We start from the raw sequence: 17,056 nt of genomic DNA, 5'->3' as shown, positions 1-17,056 counted from the left end.
ATACTACATCCAGGATATATATAATACATATAAATAATTCATCCAGGATATAAATACTACATCCAGGATATAAATAATACATCCAGGATAAAAAATAATACATCCTGGATATCAATAACACTTACTGGATATAAATAATGAACTTGTTTTTAAACGATTAATCGTCGACAACAACGGTATGTTATTCACTGTCAACAACCCCTAAAACCGGAGTGTATTATGCACCAGTCAATTGTAACCACGGCCCCAAAGGTCCGGGGGTATACCGGGGATAGCCGGGGGAAAAGGCTGTGTTTTTACCTATCAGGTGGCCCCGCAGTGGCGGGTAAATGCAGTGGTGTTGCCTTCATGCAACATATAGCGGGGTATGGGCCTGACCTAAGCTCCCTGGGGTGCGGGGACATTTGCAGGGATTAACCATCAGTTCATCCCCGCAGGACGGGGATTTTACCCGGGGTTGGCTAGACCGAAAGTCAAAGTCCACGCTATTCCCCGGACCTGGGGGGCGTGGTTACAACTGACTGGTGCATTATCCTAAAATTGCCGAAATAACTACATGTACGATACTGTTTTCAAGAATTGCACATATCTTTAAGAGATGCCGGATGGTACTGCTCAATAAATGCGTCAACGTTAAGTTCTAATTTAAAACATATTTATTTTCTTCCCGTAAGTTATAAATTCTAAAACATTTGTATTCCTTGGGATGTTACAACTATGTATATATATGTTTACTCGTAGTTCCTTGTCAATTGTTAATAAGTGATATGCATGCCACAGAACGTCTTCATTGGAAAAGGGCTCTCAATATGTGAAGTAAACACGAATCTTATTACGTTAACCAGTCAGTATGTTACTTATTATTAATAAAGTGGAATGCGCAAACCATAACTAGTTAGCCAGTTACTGCTTGGAGCCAATCTTATTATGTAAACCAGTTAATATGTTACTTATTAAGTGGAATTCGCAAACAATAACTAGTTAAACAGTTAATGTTGTACAGCTTTAAAAGGTAAAAGGTGGCATTTCTGGGCACTTTTAAGCCTGTTTTTAGTCTTATGATATTTATCTTACCAAACAAGTAATACGAATATTAGCTAGTTAGCTAGAAAATTATCGCGAAAATTAAGTGGTTAACACGAAACAATTCGCGAACGTTAACAGATTATCTTACGGCAGTTATATGCCACCATGGTAAATCTTAAGCATATCCATAGAGGAAAAAACAGTAATTTGTTTATTTCAGACATCATCATTAATATTGATCTGAAGTTTAAAGCATCGTTTATTTTATTTCATCCTCCTTACCTTAAACGGTGTATTTTTCAATCGCCCCATGCCGTGGACGGTGGAATAGTCCATATATTCACTCACTGCTGTCTTTCCCATACCGTTGTTTTAAAATGCTGCTAGATCGAAATAAATAAACTCTTAATCTGTTACAAGAAATCGTGAGTAACTTAATATGTTTAATAACACTGAATAACCACTGTTATTTAATGTTTTCTTCAGTGTTCGATGCGCAGAATGTGTGATTTATTTCGTACACACCTCTTAAATAGCATGTATTAATGTGGATATTGTTTCTGCAATATTTGATTTAATAATTTATTATGGAAGCGTTAGAGCGATACATTAGGAACTAACGGTGCATACGCAATTTCGCACGTTTGTCTAAAAAAATGCTTTATTGTTAAGGCCAACAAAAAGTACTAGGAAAATGTTCTGACAGAAAAACACTTAAGAGATAGTATATATCTGTGTACCAGCGATATCAGTAAAGAAATTGGTTAAGTAACGATATGATTAATGATGCTGGTTAAGAAGCAATATAAGTATTGCAACTGGTTCAGTAGCGATGTCATTAATGAGACTGGTTTAGTAGTGATATCATTAATGCGACTGGTTTAGTAGTGATATCATTAATGAGACTGGTTTAGTATCGCTATCAGAAATGCGACTGGTTTAGTAGCGATATCAATAATGAGACTGGTTTAGTAGCAATATCAGTAATGAGACAGGTTTAATAGCGATATCAGTAATGAGACTGGTCTAATTGCGATATCAGTAATGGGACTGGTCTAGTAACGATCTAGTTAATAAGACTGGTTCAGTAGCGATATCATTAATGAGACTGGTTCTGTTGCGATATCAGTAATGAGACTGGTTTAGTAGCGATATCAGTAATGAGACTGGTTTAGTAGCGATATCAGTAATGAGACTGGTTTAGTAGCGGTATCAGTAATGAGACTGGTTTAGTAACGATATCAGTAATGAGACTGGTTAAGTGCTTTTCGTGTGCGGCTGTTATTCCTATGAAGGATATATGATCAAATCTGTATCTCCGTAAGTAACAATTAAGAGGCGCAATTTAGACTCACATTAACTTCGTAACTTTTTGTTATTGTTGACGTCTGGTGGTCTACAGGTTCAATCAGGGCATGTGCCGGAGGAGCCGGCAACATTCAGACAGAATGGAACAGTTTGTTCGTACTTTACAGTGTTGTTAAAGTATTAACTTTTAACCATTATATATTTTACAACGATTGTGAATGAAGCTATGATAGCTTATACTAAGTCACTCTCGTTGGCACGATGTTGCGCGAGAGTGTGGTCTTGTGAGAGTGTGGTCTTGTGTTGTGGGGGAAACCGGAGTATCCGGAGAAAACCCACTTGTCCGGCTTGGTGACCACAAACAGTATTTATGTAGAGTATTTGCTATTTGTTTGTATGCGTTTGAGATAGTCACACTGCTCCAACATGTGCCAAAATAAATCTCTTACCCCATACAAACACGTGTTCGTCGTTTGTGCGGAGGGACCTTAAGGCTGCGTCATATCTGGTGTTTGGCAGTGAAACACATTTTATTTTATAAGCCTCATTTAAACCACCATGCATGCTGTTTCCATAATTATCGAATATCTGTTTCCATAAATATTTAAGAGCTTAAATTGCTTTAAACGATAAACATGAATTGATTTCTTTGTTGTTAGTACTTTTTCGATGATGTGACTTCGTGCTGATCCGTTACTATTGAATTCATTCGCCATATCCCCTGGGTTGTCCTGGACTTGTATTGCCGTCGTATGTTAAGCTCACCATGACTACAGTAGAGTTCAATGAACACTTCTGGGAAACATGGTCCCATTGATAACATAAAAACATTATTAAAACATTGTTCGTCAGACCTCAATATGGCAGAGCTAAGTGACATAACGTTATCATTATCTCAACCGAGTAACCTTTGTAATTGTTTATTTCAAATAATGCCAAACACGGTTGGTAAAAAGTACTAGAATGAACTCAAATCAATGTATTAACGCCACAATATGATTAGGTGTTTCTAGATTCTAGTCTATATTTCAGATCCTCACGCAATATTAAATTCAAAATATTAAAGCATTATTTTACAAACTGAAACAGATTATAAGTATCTTCCATGGCCGAGAGTGTAAGAAAGGTTCATTCCGACCCTGCGCGAGCGTCTATGGTAGATGCGTTTTCTCCCACCTCAGTTAAATAAAATTAAGTAAAAATGCTGGAACTCTTTTGTGCTTAGTGAAAATAATTGCGTATGGATATGCGATAACTCGTGGTTGTCATGGATATGCGCGCAGTGATTCAGATTATGTTAATAGTCAAATCGGTCTTTAAATAGTTCTAAGGAGAGTGAAACATTATTTTCTGAAAGGTGCATGAAAACTGTTTTATGGTGACATCTGAAGCGAGAAATAATTAATTTGCGTTATTAATATTGTCACAAGACAAGGTTTCTATGATGCTACAGACGTCAGTCTTCAACAAGGGAGGTAATTACAATGTGGTGACCATTAAAAAGGAGTTCCATACGGGCATTTTATCTTCGCCCGTAGGCAAGATAAGAATTTCTAGCATGGTAAAATTATTGGATCTACTTATCTGAGGTGGGAGAAATGTATTTTCTAAAACACCAATGCATTACACGCAGCGTACGTAAAGGTGAAAACGCTAAAAATAACAGATGTGATTTGTTTGTAGACTACCATTATTTGTCGGGTTTTTTTTCGGTGTGTTTGTAACATTAGTCAATTTATTAAGTCTACCATGATAAAGCGGGGTTTCGGTACCGAATAAGTCGACTAGCGTTAATAGTCACACACTTCGCTTGTATTCATGAAACATTTTAAGTCTATTCTCCATCCATCCATCCATCCATCCATCCCTCCATCCATCCCTCCCTCCCTCCCTCCCTCCCTCCCTCCCTCCAATTATATATTACTACAGTCGCCCAGTTAGCTTGACCAGATGATTGCCATCCATGCCTTTGTTTCAGTATCATTCGGGCTTCATACGAAGAAATGTTGGTGTAACAAGGCCACACCAAGTTAATTGAATGGGTAGAGTACCATAAAAAGTGTGTGAGTTAAAAACCAAAACGACGACTTAGCTTAAGTTGGCATAACTTTACATGTATTCCAATAGTACTTGAGCACATCAGATCCTGCTTCACATGGAGCCTTACTTTCATCCTAGGCTGTGGATTATCCAATAGATTTCCGTATGCAATATAGTTATCTTACAAGTAATCAATTAGTCTTAATGTTTTTGAGCAATTTTTCTTTCTTTATAAAAAATAGCAAAAGATAGAAAGTCAAATGAACATTAATAATGAAAGCCTAAAACATAAAATATTTAATGTTAATAAAGCGTTTCAGCAATGTATGCCAAATCTTGTTTCAAACATTTTTCAATAATCATTAACAAGGTATCTTTTTCAAATTAATAATGTATCATTGTTCCAAGCTTTTCGATCACTTTTCACACAGAATGGAACTGTTTTAAATCTGGCTCCATGAAATGCTAGCAAGTATAATTCACGTAACTTTCAGTTTTAAGATCAACATATCCCTCAAATTTGTTTTTAATATAAGACGCAAACTACATGAACCATCTGTTTGCAATCCAATGTCATATAGGGTATGATTTAGGTTTAAATACATTTTTTTTACTTTGCCAAGCTCTTCTAAGTTGATTGAGTAGCTTTGGATACTATACTTTGTTAAACCCCTATGCATAAATTTGCAAGATTTGCCAATACAAAATCAAATCTTCATCATATAAGCACTTAATGTCCTCGTATTAAGCAGTACAAGCACAATTAGAGAACTAAAGCAAAACTATTAAACGAAATTATGAACATTTCTATGCCCACGGAAATGTCAATATTGTGCAATTTTTTTTGTGCTACCTTTTTTGATCTGAATAACTTGACATTTATATACTTGTTTGTTTTAAGAGACTAGTAATATATTTGGACGCTGCACGCTAATTAACTAGTTTAAATAACTTGTCATATGTTAGGCTAACCATTCATCTCCAAACAAAAACAAGGAAATTACGAATACTATTTAATAAATAACTTTAGAAAATAAACCAACAATCAATGAAAAAAATGTATCTGTGAAATCACTTGTCATGTTATATGAATTCAACTTGATCTAAATAAGGGAATGATTCTTAACAGAAAATATTTATTTACACACGAACTAACTGATGCAATCTCATAATGCTATACAGTATGTGCTTTTATTGTCCTTACAAATAAAGAATATAAATATTGATTGTGGTAAGCCATGTTCATCACTTGTTATCTCTCCTAGCAACAGTGTACAGAAGGTAGAAAATTCAGCTGTCTGTATGCATATCAGATATTGCCCTCTACTCCAATTTCTGACCACTGTGTCAAAAGTGAAATTACAATTCTGACTGATAGCAAATCAAGTCAACGAAAAATAGAAAAATTGTTTGCAAGTCAGCTAACATTTTGGCTAATGCCGAATTCTTAAAGCCAGTTTGCGAAGCAAGTTGAAAGCTTATAGAATCATTCTCAAGCCTGTTTACAGGGCAGAAACCAGTACTGATGTCCTTTTTTGAAGCCATGAGATAGTACACCGGCGGGGCTTGAAACAACAACCAAGGATGGGAGGGAGACCACGAGACCACTTTCACCCTCTTATATTTCAAAAACCCAAATTCTCATTATGGCATTGCCAAGGCTGTGCCATATTTAAGAATTTTCTGTAGGCTTTAAAACAGAACTGAAACAATTATTTGGTCCGCTAATGCCATCTTGTGCTTATTTTTTTTCCAGGTTGGCGTTGCATTGTGCTGAATGTATGCCAACTATTGCATGTAAACCTTCAGGAAAGGTGTACATGCCAGTGTCTGCAATAGAAACATAAAATGCAACAAAAATAAAAGGAATGAGTTGTTCACAACAATTATTTCAAAAGCCTGTACAATAGCATTGAAAAGAAAGTACTCATAAACTCTTTAATGCCACACCGATCTAAAGTTTTTCATTCACAGATTGACAGTGTTTGACACCTTTGTTGATTTTTGTTTGTCTTTTGGTGAGCCAATTAGTGTGGAGGTGCCTGGAAACCATTGATATATGATTGCTGACAAAAGATCAGAACGCAGTTTTTCATATTCAAATTCGAAAATGTGATGTTTTATGGCTTAAATACTAACGCTATAAGAGAAATGAAAGAGTTCTCAGCTTTCCAAACAAATGAGATCTTTCCTAGTATGAGTGATCTTATATGACGGAATTGACGGCATTGATGTCACAATCAGTGGATGCCGAGAATTTACTTTTTTTTTTCAAAAAGGGCAAACCTGTTTTAGTGAGTGTACAGCTTTAAATAAAGAATCACTTCCCTAACTACTTTGATATTTTTAATGGACTTATTGTAAGAATGCAACACCAACCAAGGACAAACTTAAGGGCTGATGAAAAATAAAAGCTTACTCATGTTGAAATTTTACTAAAATATAATTTTTTCATTGCAATCATTCTTTTTTAATTGACTGTACAAACATGCAGGAATATTTTTTACTAAAACTAGTACTTGTTGAATTATTATCAAGATTTTAAAAATAAAACAAGCATATACCTCATCTGTCATTTTCGTCCGGGAAATCAGAGCTGGAAGTTTTTGGTACAATACGGCCCTCTGAAAATAACAATTAGATTACACGTTAAATGTCTGCCATTAATGGGCACAGCAAAATGTTAGCATTCTACCAGTTGATATTATGGAATTTAACTTTAAAAGAAATATAATATTAACTGGCATCCAATAAACATTCGTAGCTGATTGTTACACACAGACACACACGCACGCATGCACGTATGCACACGCACATACGCACACACTCACTCACGCACGCACGCACGCACGCACGCTAGCACATACACACCCATACACACACAATAATGAATTTGATAAATAAATATTATTAATATGACAGTTTTCACTCACAGTCAAAAACTATATTTAGAGAAGAGGTATGTTTAAGCTCGGCCATGGCAAACATATGTCCATGGTTTAAACTATCTAATTATTAATAATAATTAAGTTTAAAGCTATGGAAGTCGTAAATCGGGGGCGAACTCAGAAACTAATGAAAGAAAAGGCGCAACCTTTAGACATTAGCCGCTCCCTCAGAACCCAAATTTAAATTGTTAAATATATTGGCAGGGTGTTTTGGGGTAGTTTTATTCTCACATGACGTTTTTAATATTTTTAAATCCGAAATGGTGCTTTTTGAAGGTATTTTATTACATTTTGACATAAAAAGTAAACTCGGACGATTTTAGGGAAATGATGTGGTTTCCGCCCCTCCTCTTGTTCATATTATCAGTGTTTTCATAGTTTTTGATGATTTTTGTGTTGGCGACTCTACTGAAGGGAAACATAATGAATGTTGAACACTTGAGCAATAAATTTTAACTCATCATTAATGTCAGAATCTGTCAAATGGAAGACGTACCTACTCACTGAAAAAAAAATATCCATTTAATTCATCTTGAGGGCCCTTTTAACATCATTTTTATTGAATTTATGAAAGTATTTAAAGTATATAAATATAACTTGCATACAAATAAATGGTAATAGCTAGGCCATCATTCTGTATTTGGTCTAACATGTCGCTTTGTTGTTTGAACATCAACTTGACCGGCCATGATGGACTATTTTCTGTAAACCTGTATTATTTCCAAGGTCAAAATGCTTTTGGATAATGAACAAGGGGCTCCGATTATTGTTATACACGCAGCTCGATCAGGAAGTATTGAATATCGCTTAATCCCATTGTTGCGATGAAATAAAGGCGGCTCAGATAAATGGGCGGCCCTTACGCTGGAAGTGGATAGACGAGGGTCGTCTTAGGGGTAGCTTTCATGACATCTTATTTAGATATAAGGCGGCAAAACGCACATTCAGACGAATCCAGCTGACTTAACAATGCGAACTAAGATAAAAAGACAATAGATGATCTCAATAAAACCGTCGAGCTTGATTATAAGTTTTTCTTGAAACTCCTTGAAAAACAAACCGGCAGGAAATCATATGAAATCATTGTTGAAAAGCAACTGTATCGTAACAAACTTGTTATTCAAGGCTTGTTTTATAAATGTATTTGCCGATCCCATACATCGATGTAAACGCAGAATTAAAGTTATTAGCGACCATGAAAGCTAAAGATAACTCATAAAAAGGACAACAGGATATGATGTAAACGGACATGTAAAACATGGCGGGAAAGCAATTATTAGAACTCAAAATGTAATCGCATTTCTCTGCCAACAGCTGCATGTAATTCGCAAGAAACGTAGCTGTGGTACGACGCTGTTAAACCATCAGGAAATCTGCCAAAAAATAGAAAAGAAATTATTCGTAAGCTTGCTCGACCAAAGAGCTGCGTTTGACTCTGTATAGCTCGAAGGCTTCTTACTCAAGATAGGACGATTTGGCTTAGTTAGAAAAGCATTTAAACACTAGGCTCAAGACCACAGTTATCTGCCCCCCGTTCCGGATGTGAATACAGAAAAAAGAGTGCTTGTGTTCAAGAATCAATATTTTATTAAAATTGAATTAAAAAGAAGCAAAAAATGTTCTTTTTGCAGAGAACTTGACTGAATTTGACACTCTATTGCAGAAATTGATAGTTTTCAATGTAAATATTGGAAAAATCATAGCTTGTGGAAGTCTGAAAATTAGTTGTTTGTTGCCGATTGACTCCCTGGCGGAAGGGTTATGTATTTGAACTCAATTTTGACAGTCGGGTCAATGGTCAACATGGTGTTTTCTTGTGATTATATTTTGTGTCTTGAATTGTTCTAGAGATGCCATGTCCTTGTTTTTCAATTGGGGTGTGTATAAAGTCAAAAGCCAGGTTAGTGTCTATATGAAACATATAGTAAAAATAACTGTGGTCTCACGCCACTAATGTCTTCATATCGTGACTAAAATGTACAGTGAAAATGAATGGTATTAACTCAAAGACCATATCATAACGGAAATCAGTCCACCAAGAGGGCGTCCTTTCCAGGTTTAATTATTTTCCATCCGTTGACCAACTTCTAAAATATCTTGAAAACAGTACCCATGGCTGCACTATACAATCATCAAAGGCCGGCAACCCTTCATACGCAGAACACATTTCTATTATAGTGCTGCCACCCCTTAACCTACAGCGAATGTCGGATATCGTCTATAGATACAGTCAGTCATGGAGAACCGATATCAACGTGAAAACCACAGAAATAATCGTTTACTGTAAGAAACGTGAACGTCCGTGAATGTCTAGATCATGTTTGGATACAATATTATTACACTACGCAATGATCGCTCAATGTGTCCATCCATATTGTTTAAAGTCACTATAGTGTCTGTTGACCTGTTTTTCAACATAATTATGCCAATTGTTTTATATTGTAGCGAATTATAGAATAATATTACATCTAATTCATGCTGGGACTGTAGAAGTAATATTCGTCTGAAATAATCCAGTAATTATTGTTTGTACATTAACTTCAATGTTTTGACAGTGTTGCAGTGAGCATATCATTGCGCTTACTAGACACACTGTGACGCCTTAATGAAAAGGAAATGCGCTAGCCACAGCGCTAACTGTACAAACCAGGACGCCTTGGAGAGAATCAAGTGCGTTAACCTTAGCGCTAACTGAACAAACCGGGACGCCTTGGAGAGAATCAAGTGCGTTAACCACAGCGCTAACTGAACAAACCGACGATCAAGTGCGTTAACCACAGCGCTAACTGAATAAACCAGGACGCCTTGGAGTGAATCAAGTGCGTTAACCACAGCGCTAACTGAACAAACCGGGACGCCTTGGAGAGAATCAAGTGCGTTAACCACAGCGCTAACTGAACAAACCGGGACGCCTTGGAGTGAATCAAGTGCGTTAAACAAAGCACTAACTGAACAAACAGGGACGCCTTGGAGAGAATCAAGTGCGTTAACCACAGCGCTAACTGAACAAACCGGGACGCCTTGGAGAGAATCAAGTGCGTTAACCACAGCGCTAACTGAACAAACCAGCACGCCTTGGAGAGAATCAAGTGCGTTAACCAAAGCACTAACTGAACAAACCGGGACGCCTTGGAGAGAATCAAGTGCGTTAACCACAGCACTAACTGAACAAACCGGGACGCCTTGGAGAGAATCAAGTGCGTTAACCACAGCGCTAACTGAACAAACCGGGACGCCTTGGAGAGAATCAAGTGCGTTAACCACAGCGCTAACTGAACAAACCGCGACACATTGGAGAGAATCAAGTGCGTTAACCACTGCGCTAACTGAACAAACCAGGACGCCTTGGAGAGAATCAAGTGCGTTAACCACAGCGCTAACTGAACAAACCGGGACGCCTTGGTGAGAATCAAGTGCCGTTGAATGTTCAGTGTTTTTTCCTCCTTTTATTGCGGCAAAAACATACTGCTAAACGTTTAACGGGTAACAATAAAGAGAATTGAGTTCTTGGCACACTCCAAAACTGTGAATTTCTCAGTTTTTGTACACGGCATACGTCTATGTGAATATACACTGGTCAGTTGCATAGAGACAGATGCGTTCACGTTAACATCAACATGAATACGTGGGATCCGATAGAATTAACAGGTATCTCGAAACATTCCAATTTCGTCAAGCCTCGATAATTTGATATTAACCTGGCATACGTCATTACATATAATATAAGGTAACATGAAATCAATTTATACATAGCCATTTCAACTCTGTAGCATACTGTTATAATAAACAGAAACAATTCTGAATATTGTCTGGGTGAGTAATTTACTTGAAGCAATAATTATACATGTAGTCATAATCTTAAAATAGATCCTTATCATCTGTATGGTAATTATGAAGATACCATTTATATATTCAATATTCATTTTACTCCAAACTTCAAAATCATTTAATCAGTATAATATTAGAGGTTAAACATGTATACAAAAGACACATAATGCAACGTAAAAGATAACTTGGAAATCCCCATTACTGACTAAGTGTACACTCACTTTAAAGATACATTCTGTAAAAACAACAACAGACAAGCCAAGTATTCAAAAGAAAGCGAAAGCCTTGTTTAGAGGTGATGGCCCAAACGAAGCTGATTGACGGAACCTAACGTATACAAACAACACACACAGACCATTAATGCATCAAAATAGATTTATCTATAAATATGTGCATTTTCATTCATCGTTAAATAATCCATTTTTATTGAATACAAAAAATGACTGAGATGTCGGTGTTTCAAAGTTTTGTTTTTAGAGAAATCTTTGTGATATTATACAGTTAAAATATGGCCATGACGTGAAGCGTTTTCACCGATACATTGAAATGGATGTAAGAATAAAAGAGTTGTTATCGATTAGGCATACACTGCAGTGACTTACGATTAAAAATTGATTTATAAAATTAAGAACTTAGCAAATTGATTTTCTAAATAACTCTTCCTTATGGTATTAATATCAGTAATGTTTGAAGTGTAGAATTAGTAAGCACAAAAAAATAAGTATGCTTAAGCACAAGTTGTTGATGTATTCATTAAGTTTTGATAAATTTAGCGCTTGTTAATGACGTAGTATAGTAAGATTAGAGAGTATGACAATGGAATTAGAAAAGTTAAAAAATGATAGAAAATAGAGTTAGAAGAGCTGAAAAGGGTAGTTACTTGGTGTTGTCAGAACCGCTGTAAATGTAATTATAATTTATTGGAAATTTTGTTGAGGCGATATGAATATTGACATGGTGGAAAATATTCTTGTTGACACTGAGAGAGGCATGATAATCTCAAAGGAAGCTGTAGAGTAATATTTTTCAGATTGGTAGATTATCAAACAAAACCCTTCTATGGTTGGAATACATTTGGCAGTTGGTATTTCAAATATAACTCAATATGGTTAGAAAGATTTCGAGAAAAGTTGCGTTTGCAGTGAAGAGTTCTATTATTATTTTTATTTTTTTGGGGGGTGGGGGGAATTTCTGAGCCTGTATGAAGTATTGTCTGCAACTGATCAATCAAATGTGAAAGGTATGTGAAGTCACGGAACGAAGTTTCAGGATAGAGGTTTTCAAATGATGCAAGTCGAGATGCTCAAGATATGATACGAGCTGCTCCCAAATGAATCCGATTTAAGTATTCCTGATCTTCATTCGTAATGTTATCAAACATAATATCTGCGTATTCAAGAGTTGGCAGGTTGAATGTCGATAGAATGTATGTCGAGAATTAATTTGAATTTACTCAGTGCATTACCACGTTGCCATGTTTTCTGCTTTATGCTAGAAATGAGATCATGCCAAGTGCCATATAATTAGGTTATGCCTAAATGGTGATGGTTCCAAACTTACTGGATAATGGTTTTGTTCATCATAATGGTTGGATGGAAGGGCTTGTTGTGATTACGTGATATAAGAGAAGAACTTAAGGATTAACAGTCAAACCATTTGGTACAATTGCAGGTTGTAAAGACGTTATAACATTGGTTTGCAGAAAAAGTAGAACAAATATTGTGAATAATACTTTCGAAAACTTTACTAAAAATAGGCCTTTAATAACGGGCACCTTTGTTGAGAATGTCTGCTTGGTCTAGACAGTTTTCGTATAGTAAATCAATGCGTCTGGATGCTGGAATGCAACGTGTTGACTGATGTGAAGTGTTGAATGCTTGATAAGTTTCAAGAGGTCGGCGGATTGATTTGTAGGGTTCTGAAGAACCGGTACTTAGTTGTACCCTGGTTCACTTGGTAAGTTGTTTGTTTGGTTTCCTAGAATAATTAAAGTGGACGTATGAAATAAGTTATTTGCGTAGCTTTTTTGTATGCTTGCTGTCGCTTACGAATTGACATACGAATCAATGTGAAACCACGCTGAATCAGAGGCTCAAATGGTGACATTCATTCATGAAAAATCGAAAGTAGTTTGTCTTTAGAATTCCAGAATAATCATCTGTGTTCGGATTATTACATCCATTGATATCCAATCGAGATCAGCAAAAAGAGCAAGAAGGCGATCGTCATTCATTTTAGAATATTTTCAAATGACTCTTTTGAATAAAGAATTTGATAAACTTTTAAATTCGAAAAAGCAACAATTAAAAGAACAATGATATCGACATGAGTAGTCGAGTAAGGCTTCGGCAACTCCAGACATTGAGAGTGTATCAGTTGATGAGGCCTGTTACATTCTCAATGAGAGATTGAGAATGTTCCGTAAAATGAGTGGCATCCTCAATAAGTTGATCAAGCCCATGCAGATGTTTTCAAATTATGTTTATGTAATCGAGATTAAATCACCAGTCATCAGAACAGTTGATATACAGTGTATTCGTACCGTTGCTACTAAACAATATTGAAGTCGGAGGACTATAAAATAATAAATAGCTATATAGAAGATATTTATGTTTAATAAATATTCATAGCCATATACATTACACGTCGTTCAACTCTATTTCGCGACGACAGGTCATGCCTGACTTTTATGCCTTTTTTGCATATATAATAACTTCTCTGAGACTGTCAGTAGGAAGATATTTTCTGAAGGTAACAAGGTTTCAGCGTTGTACTGACCAGATACACGCTTTCTATAACATAGTTACATTTGACTGCATTACGAGGATTTCACTAAGCTCTTAACTGAGTATCTCATGTTAAAACCAGTGAACAACGAGCCATATAGAAAAATGTTTTTGCAAACTGACATGTTTGGAATGCGAACCGTCACGTTTGCAGCTTGGTTAAGCGCGTGTGGGGAATCTGATGATTGAGGATGGTGTTTATACTCCTTCAATAGTCATCTCGCTAAGCACCTGATTTGCAATTGCTTGCCATATATGGTATAGTTCATTCCTTCTTTTTCGAGTAATGCATTGTTTATCCTCTACATCGGCTAAATTTGACCTTCGGACATGCAGAGTGGGCAGGGGCCTTGTATAATAGCCTGTACGCGAAAGTAGTTCCGAAATATACAATCTTAAGATATTATTTTAATATTGAACTTTTAACTGCAGATTTCTACTTATTTTGTAGAATTTAACATATGGTATAGTCCATAGCACCCACGCTACGAAGCAGACAAATGTTTCAAAAATTCTAGAATGATTGTAAAACGTAGCGTGCTCGCCGAATGGGTATAATCCGATGGCGAAGGCAAATAAGCTCATGCCTCCCTCCCCCCACCCCAGTTCCGAAAAGATGTACATGCCTTTCATTCGTACATTGTTTTCGAAGTAGATAGACTTATGTAGATGAAGGTTAAGATTTTCACACCATATCCCGGCAATATCACTATCAGATTTATTAATTGTTGACGTTTCAAACAAAACATTTATGTAACGGTTTTCTTAAAGATAAAGGGTTCTATGAAACAATCGGTGGAAACGGTGAGGCTCTGGTTACTTTGTGATGTGACACTACTGCGTCTGGAGCATTTGGCTATTTTATTGTTTGGTGATGGAATGAATAGTAGGTATCAAAGCAAATGCAGTATTATCACATAGTAAGAGACACAATGGTGTCTCTTGACTCTGAACAGTTTACTAGCTTAAACTGGATTTACTGTACTTTAGCTCAATGGTTTCATAACATAAGCAAACAGACAATATTTAAGATCTCTACAAACATTTTATCGACATCATATTCTTTCAAAACTTAACAATTGCATAGTTATAACACGTACTTCAAAATTGTCATAACTAAGACATCCTAGATCTTGCAAGGCACTTGGTAAATTCGTTTTGAAGAAAATGTTATATTTATTACGGTTCAAAATAGGGGCATGATTTACAATTGCAAATACACTTGCAAAAGTCTTTTTTTTTTAAACCTTTGCATTTATCCAAGAACTGATTCTCACTCGGTTTTTTTTTACACATTACAGCTAATTTTGAATGTAAAATAGCTCCATTACATATATTTGAAACAAGAAATGACCTCAAACACCTGCCATTAATACCATTTTATATGAATTGTACCATATATCCAGAACATTACATTCAGGTAGGGCTCACAACAGTTTTGAGGTGCCAGACTACTTAATACATGTCCTATTATTATATAGTTAACTGATTGATTTTCAGGAGAAACAGCACTATTTTTTTGTATTTAACGACATCCAGCTTCGCATAATGGAATAACGTCCTACGTGTGTACTTAGGCCAAAAAAATACCTGTGTTTCCGGTGACATGGCGAAAAAAAAATACGGTCGGTCGGCCGTTTTTTTTTTTTTTTTTTTTTTTACAGTTTCCATATAATGCAATTTTCTGTTGAATCATAACAATTATGTTATATCTACGCGTTTCATAATTTACAAAATGTCACGGAAAAATACCTTCGACTACCGTATTTTCCCGCCAATTTTGCCCATGAAATCTGGTGTTTTTTTTGTATACAATACTCGTTTATAAGTCGCGATCGGTTTTTAGAAAACAAATCCAGCACTTCAATTTCTACAGATCTGTGATAATGTTCTACCCAAACAGTCAATTATCAACTAATTTGTTAATTTGCATGAGGAAAATCGCCGATTTTCTTGTCAACTGTGAGCTTCTTAAACTAGGCCTTCAAGTGGAGGTAGGTTTAAAATAGAACAAGTAAACGCGGATATGAATTTATTTTACTTATCTTATTTTCGTACAATCAAAGTTTCATTCATATTTATAGTGAATTCAAACATTTCGGTCATTGTTATAAGTTCCCAGACGACGATTATTGATTATTATTTTTTCGATCGTATATTATTTTTCTTAACAGCCTAGGCGAAATCTTGGCAATCAAATGGGATCGTACGGTATCCGACTGACCGAATTAAATACAAACCATAGCCACGCGCCTTTGATATTATCACCGCTCGTGCACTGACGTCACAAATAGTACCGGTTGATCTGCAGCCGACACATTCCAACAAATGTGTCGTTAACTTTCGGAGGTTTTTAATTGGATTTCAGTTGATTTGAACTTATTTTTAATAAGGCGAAATAAATAACCATTGATATTTGCGGATAAATTAATGTAACGATTAGTGAAATGTGAATTGGAACCTGGCAAGTAGCCTGCATTAGATGGAGCAAAGCTTATTTTTTTTTACTTTTTAATATGTCTAAAAAAAGATAAGGGTCGGCGAGGAAAAAATAGGGTCGGTCGGGTCACCGGAAACACAGGTATTTTTTTTGGCCTTAGCATTAAACAACATTCGAACAAACAGATACGTTTCCGATAAGAAAAAGAAATGGTTGAACGTAACCAATATGTTGTCCTTAAAACTACCAAAAAACGGCTCAGGACTAAAGACAATGAGGTGAAATTCAAACCAAACAAATAAATACATCAAGTAGATCAAGCGTGTTCAGCGAGTTTTTGAAATCAGAAACCATTCAGCTTCAAAACATATACCATTCACTGTGATAGAACGTCATTTGACAAACCAGAGTATTCATTTATGTAGAATCAAATGGATTCCGAAGAGGTTGAAGATCGAAAATATTGCAATCATTATCTTAAACAATACGATACTAGGATTTTTCTTGTCCATAAGATAAATCAATATTAATAGTTAGTGCTTATGCGCGATGTTCTGAATAACAAAAATAAATTGGTAATAGAACACTTATTGGCTACATGGAAATGTCGTGTTTGTTTTCGTTAATAAATGATAATAAGCGGTTTTAATCTACTTAATGTTTTTGTTTTGGTTTGGCAA

The 17,056-nt window shown here is 35.8% G+C and overlaps 1 protein-coding gene across 1 annotated transcript in view; it reads right to left on the bottom strand.

Annotated features, from left to right (window-relative positions):
* Positions 1-1,528, bottom strand: part of LOC128220418 (acid-sensing ion channel 5-like) — a 20,832-nt gene extending 19,304 nt beyond the window's left edge. Inside the window, exon 1 of the mRNA XM_052928800.1 lies at positions 1,309-1,528. Coding sequence (XP_052784760.1) covers positions 1,309-1,389 — 81 coding nt within the window. The 5' untranslated portion in view covers positions 1,390-1,528. The remainder of the gene's footprint in view (positions 1-1,308) is intronic.
* Positions 1,529-17,056: the final 15,528 nt, after the last annotated feature.

This window comes from Mya arenaria, chromosome 15 (assembly GCF_026914265.1).
Source record: "Mya arenaria isolate MELC-2E11 chromosome 15, ASM2691426v1".
Lineage (NCBI taxonomy): Eukaryota > Metazoa > Mollusca > Bivalvia > Myida > Myidae > Mya > Mya arenaria.
This window is presented reverse-complemented; position numbering and strand designations above follow the sequence as displayed.